Source organism: Triticum urartu, chromosome 1A, assembly GCF_056163025.1.
Source record: "Triticum urartu cultivar PI428250 chromosome 1A, HENAU_Tu73, whole genome shotgun sequence".
Taxonomy (NCBI): Eukaryota; Viridiplantae; Streptophyta; class Magnoliopsida; order Poales; family Poaceae; genus Triticum; species Triticum urartu.
Genome location: NC_141873.1, coordinates 89,707,309 through 89,713,308, shown reverse-complemented (window position 1 = coordinate 89,713,308; position 6,000 = coordinate 89,707,309). Strand labels below are relative to the sequence as shown.

Below are 6,000 nucleotides of genomic sequence, written 5' to 3'. Positions count from 1 at the left end.
AAAATCCTACCGAGTAGTGAGCAACCCTCTCACTCGGGGGCTTAGTTGTAGTCCAGTACTCGCCTAAGTTTGAAAAACCTTACCGAGTGATGAGCAAGCCTCTCACTCGGGGGCTTAGCTGGAGTCCAGTACTCGCCTAAGTTTGACAAAATCCTACCGAGTGGTGAGCGACCCTTCCACTCGGAGGCTTAGCTGCAGTCCAGTACTCGCCAAAGTATAAAAACATGTTCCATCCCAATCCGCAAGGATGATGAGACGCAGGTCGACCGCGGTCTGTCCTCGGAGCTTCGACACAAATACATTGTCCGCTCCATCCTTATCCACAAGGACGACGAGGCGCAGGTCGACTACAATCTGTCCTCGGAGCTTCGACACAAATACAATGTCCGCTCCATCCTTGTCCGCAAGGACGACGAGGCGCAGGTCGTCCGCGATCTGTCCTTGGAGCTTCGACACAAATACAGTGTCCACTCCATCCTTATCTGCGAAGATAATGAGGTGCGGGTCGACTGATTACGCCCCCCCTCAGAGCTGCATTACAAATACAAAGATTATTCCGAGTGAAGAAATAAGTTCCACTCGAAGGCAAACACAGACATATTCAGAAGGTAAACCAAGTTCAGATAAATCCTAAAGTTCCAGAACACGGATAAAAGTACTCGGGCATCAGGCCCGAAGGAGTTTAATGGTTACAAAATCACTCGGCATTCCGAGGTAAGTTTAAGGCGAAGTTTAAAGTTTGTTCACTCCACAGGAGGAGGACTTGCAGGCTCGACGAACTCGTCCAGATCAATTCCATCAGCAATCCGAGTGGCAGCATCAATGAAGGTTTCCATGAAGGATTGGAAGTCATGCCTTTTGGTGTTGGCAACCTTGATCTCTGCCAGCTTCTCTTCTCGAGCTTCTTTGTAGTGGACCCAAACCAGTGACAGAGCCACGTCAGCACTGCATCGGGTAGAAGACTTCTTCCATTCTTGCACTCGACCAGGAACCTCTTTGAGTCGAGTCATTAGAGACTTGAGGTCATTTTGAAGCGTTGCCCTTGGCCAAAGTGCTATATCAATGCGCGACACCGCCACCTTCAGGCGAGCAAGATAGCTTGTAATGCTAGCAACACGGGATTCCAGCCGGAGCACGTTCATGGCAGCCTCATCGCCAACAGGAGAAAGGATGAGGTCCAAGCCCGTTTCGATCTGTCCAGTTTCTTCTTCAAAGTTTTGGCAAAACTCTATAGATTCAAAGAATTAATGAGTCGACCGGTTCACGGTGACTTGCAAACAGTAAATCAGTCGGATAAAGAAAAGTACCTTCGAGCATAAGGAAGAGCTTCTTGGCAAGTGCTTTCAGATAAGCTTCCAGGTCGTTTCTCCTACGAGACATGCCTTCCAGCTACTCATTCAGAGTCACTTTATCTTTCTTCAGACGAGTCGCCTCTCGGTTGGACTCGGTAAGATACGCCTTCAGCTTGGTGATTTCCTCCTCTAGTGCACCGACCGAAGCCGGCTTCTTATCAGCAAGTGCAGTCTTCTCCTGAGCCTCCTTTTGCGCAGCTGCAAGATCGAGGTCCTTCTTCACCAGAGCCTGCCTCATTTGCTCTGCAAAATATACATTTGGGTCAGACAGAAGAACGAAGAGATAACTTGAGGGATGGTCAAGATAAACAGTCGACATGTCGTTACCTTCCGTACTAGCCACTTCATCTTTAGCCTTTTTCAAGTTCTGATGGGCCAGCTCCAAGTCAAGGTTGAGTTGTCTCTGCTTTTCCTCGAATTCAGCAAACTTGGAGATAAGTGCACATGATTTCTACAATCAGTAAAAGATATGTCAATGGACAAGATCAAAGATCATTTGCTTCCGAGTGAATAAAACTTGAAAGACTACTACAGAATCAAACATTCTACAGTAGTCTCGGGGACTACACCCAGTGGGTGCACTTATCGTGCCCCCACTGATTCAGATTCCACTCGACATGGTCTTCCCAGACCGAGTGAAAAAAGAAAAGAAGAAGAAGAAGAGAGAAAGATATACTCAGACCCCAACCGATTGCTAGCAGTCGACTGCGGTCTCGGGGACTACACCTAGTGGGTGCACTTAGCGTGCCCCCACTAGTTCAGATTCCACTCGACATGGTTCGCCCAAAACGAGTGGAAGAGTGAAACAACAAAGATGCCAAACACCCACTGGGTGCAGATGCGAAGTGCAGAATAACAAGAAGTTGCACGGAGAAAGGTTTTCAGGTAGCATATCCTAACAGAACAAGCAACAAGATAAGAGTTCAGTCGGAAGCCATCTTACCTGGACATTGGCTCGAAGGGCCGCACTTGCGTCATAAGCAGCATGACTGTTTTCATGCACCACCTTCACCCGCTCCATCATTATGCGGGCTTGGCGAATGGCTTCTGCAGCGGCGCCTGCCTGATCTTCTGGAATGTGATGGCTGGTGAAGAATGAAGTTAGCGGCTCAGTCGCGGCAGCTTGACGTTCCGAGGCATGAAGTTGGATGGTCAAAGCCAACACTGGTGCAGTCGGTGATGTGGGCGTTCACTTGATACTGGATCAGTGAAAGTAACAGAAGCTCAAGTCACATCTTCAGGTTGTTGAATCACTGGCTCTGCTGCCAGCTCCGATTGGGACGTCTTGCCAGCTGATGCCTTCTTGTTCCTCCTGGGCCTCAGCGGCACGTCCTCGACGTCATCTGGAAGTTCAATGACATTGGGAGGAGCTGCAAAAAGATCAGTCACCGAGATTCAGTCGACCCCAGATCAATCGCCATAATTTAATCGATCGGTAAAACGGCCGAGTAACTGAAGACAGGATTATGAGAGTTGTACCCGGGTTGGAGGTGACTGCATCTTCCATCTCTTCATCTTCATACCTGTGGGTGGAAGTCCCGGAGGTAGCAACACTACAAATTTCAAGATTCAGTCGGTCATGTCTATCACGATGGGTCGACCAAGATTCCATTCGTACTAAACCAAGAAATCAGGTCCAACTATTACCAGGAAACACTAGGAACGGCCACTTTGATCTTGGACAAGGCCTTCAGCGGTTTTGACGGCGCAGCTTTCGGTTTCTTCGGTGCCTTCTCAGTCGGCGCTGGAGAAGACGTCCGAGGGCGCTTTGACGTCTGCCCAATCGGCGCGGTCGCTTTGTCAGGGATGCTTGTCGGGTCGTGAGTGTGCTTGGATCGCCTTTCCCTACGGGGAGGTGAGTCGACCTCTTCTTCATCACTCGGGTCGGCACTCTCCTCATCCTCCTCTTCATCAGAGTGCCACTCGCCGCTCTCACCTCCGCTCGCTTCTCCCTCTGGATCCTGCTCCTGCTCCCTGTTGGGCATCGAGTACATCTCAATAAGGGCATGAAAGATAACAAGTGAAGCAAAAATCAATCGGTTGAAAACAAGCAGTTACATGATAAATCAAGAGAACACTCGGCAATTTAGAGTTGAACCTTATCTGGTTTGTGTGAGTTGTTGAATGGAGGGACTCTCCTGGACCCCGTGGGGTTATCTTTGTTGCCAGTGATACCCCTCAGCCACTTCTCCGCCGTATCCTCGTCGACCTCTTCTGGGTGGATCCGAGTGGAATCCCCGATGCCCGAATACATCCACATCGGGTGGTCACGAGCTTGAAGCGGCTGAATGCGTCGCTTAAGGAAGACCTCCAGCAAATCCATGCCGGTCATGCCATCACGGACGAGTTGGACCACCCGCTCAACCAGCACCTTCACCTCCGCTTTCTCCTCCGGGGCCACTTTCAAGGCGGAGGGCTTCTCGACTCGAGCCATGGAAAAGGGGGGAAGTCCAGTCGACTGACCTGGAGTCGGCTGGTCTTCGCAATAGAACCAGGTCGACTGCCACCCTAGGACTGACTCAGGGAGGATCATGGCTGGGAAAGTGCTTCTACCTCTCATTTGAATCCCAAGGCCCCCACACATCTGGATCACATGCGTCCTCTCATCACTCGGGTTGGCCTTCTGGACCGACTGAGAACGACACGTGAAAATGTGCTTGAAGAGGCCCTAGTGTGGTCTACAACCCAAGAAATTCTCGCATATGGACACGAAGGCAGCAAGGTACATGATGGTGTTGGGGGAAAAGTGGTGGAGCTGTGCTCCAAAGAAGTTCAAGAAGCCTCGGAAAAAAGGATGGGGAGGCAAAGAAAACCCGCAGTCAACATGGGTGGCGAGGAGAACGCACTCACCCTCCCACGACCGCGGCTCGGTCTCATCCTCCGAGAGCCGCACTAACTTGTGGGGAATCAGACCCCCCCTCGGCCAGATCGTCGATGTCGTCCTGACTAATCGTTGACCGAATCCAATCGCCCTAGATCCAGCCACGCGGCAGGCCAGACCTCGACGAAGATCCGCCCCGGCTGGACTTTTTCCCCTTCGCCTTCGCCGTCGCCTTCTTCACGTGCTCCAAGGCCATTGTCTTCTCCTTCCCCATTGCAACGGGTGGAGCTCGAATAGAGCGGCGGCGCCGGGAGCAGAGGTGGATGTGGCGGAGAAAACGGGGGAGAAAGAGGAAAAATGGGAACACACTGTGCAAAATACCCCAATCCGGCACCTTATATGAGGTCGTTTCCGAGTGGCTGACCCATGGGTCCAGGCAATCCTATCAAATTCCGCAACAGTCATGCACGTGATACGTGGCGAAAAAGGTGGCACAGTGATCGAGGCGGCCCTGCCTAATCAAACCCAATTATTGCGGCCTCCTCCGCCCCGCGCGCTTCCCAAAATTTGAATCCCACAATATCCGCGAGCAGCAGAGCAACCTGTCAGATGGAAGATTTTTCCCATATCAACACTTGAAGCTTAGCAGTAAAAGTTCACTCGGCAGAACCAAGAATGGATCAAGGCAACCGAAAAGGAAGTTGAAGTCATCGTGATTGCTCATTTGGTCCCAATAAGACGCTTCCGAAGCGCGAAAGTTGAATGGGAGGTGTTCTCAACTCCTCCTCCACTCGAACCCTGAACCATTCGAGGGCTAATGATGAAGCTATGTACCTAGGGTAGGGTCATAGGCCTGACCTAGAAACCCTCCCCTAGGACATCATCCTAAAACCAGAAGCATTCGAGGGATAGCATCATCCACTCGACTACGAAGCATTCCACTCAGAAGACTCAAAGTCACTCGATCACGACAACTATCACTCGACGGACAGAAGATCTAAAGTCACTCTGCATGACAACGGTCGGACGTTTACTTCATAGACTTAATAGGCATTTATGTCACTTTATTGCTAGCCTTACCAGTAACGCCCCCCTCTTGATGTACCTTAAACCCTTCGTAACATGGACTGGCTGGGGTCTGGGCGCACTCTATATAAGCCACCCCCCAACATTGGCACAAGGGTTCACACCCCCTGTAAACACACACACACACAGACACACAATCTAGTCGACCGCCTCCGGGCACCGAGACGTAGGGTTGTTACCTCCTCCGCGAAGGGCCTGAACTTGTAAAACTCGTATGTACAACTTCGCCATAGCTAGGATCTTGCCTCCTCATACCTACCCCCCATTCTACGTACTGTCAGTCTTAGATCCACGACGGGCCCCTCGTTGCTCCACCCACCTACTTCTTCCTCCTATATATATCCATATACCCCGCAAACATCCAGGAGCACCACGAAACCCTATTTCCACCGCCGCAACCTTCTGTACCCAAGAGATCTCATCTTGGGGCCTTTTCCGGAGCTCCGCCGGAGGGGGCATTGATCACGGAGGGCCTCTACATCAACTCCATGGCCCCTCCGATGATGTGTGAGTAGTTTACTTCAGACCTTCGGGTCCATAGCTAGTAGCTAGATGAATTCTTCTCTCTCTTTGGATCTCAATACAAAGTCCTCCTCGATACTCTTCGAGATCTATTCAATGTAATCTTCTTTTGCGATGTGTTTGTCGAGATCCGATGAATTGTGGGTTTATGATCAAGTTTATCTATGAACAATATTTGAATCTTCTCTAAATTCTTTTATGTATGATTATTTTATCTTT

At 50.5% G+C, this 6,000-nt stretch overlaps 1 protein-coding gene across 1 annotated transcript; it reads right to left on the bottom strand.

Moving 5' to 3' along the window:
- Positions 1-1,389: 1,389 nt before the first annotated feature.
- On the bottom strand, positions 1,390-3,675 carry LOC147990176 (uncharacterized). The gene is made up of 8 exons (XM_087537377.1): positions 3,451-3,675; positions 3,000-3,358; positions 2,832-2,905; positions 2,607-2,722; positions 2,481-2,551; positions 2,296-2,437; positions 1,680-1,803; positions 1,390-1,595 (listed from the first exon to the last, which is right to left on the bottom strand). The coding sequence occupies exons 1-8, from the start codon at positions 3,673-3,675 to the stop codon at positions 1,390-1,392; spliced, it is 1,317 nt and encodes a 438-aa protein (XP_087393503.1).
- Positions 3,676-6,000: the final 2,325 nt, after the last annotated feature.

Excerpts from the sequence above, each read along its gene's own strand:
- LOC147990176 (XM_087537377.1), bottom strand. The coding sequence starts at position 3,675 with ATGGATTTGCTGGAGGTCTTCCTTAAGCGACGCATTCAGCCGCTTCAA. Across the intron at positions 2,552-2,606 it reads CGGAGCTGGCAGCAGAGCCA|TATCAAGTGAACGCCCACAT; the intron begins GTGATTCAACAA and ends TCACTGATCCAG. Across the intron at positions 2,438-2,480 it reads CCAACTTCATGCCTCGGAAC|CCATCACATTCCAGAAGATC; the intron begins GTCAAGCTGCCG and ends ATTCTTCACCAG.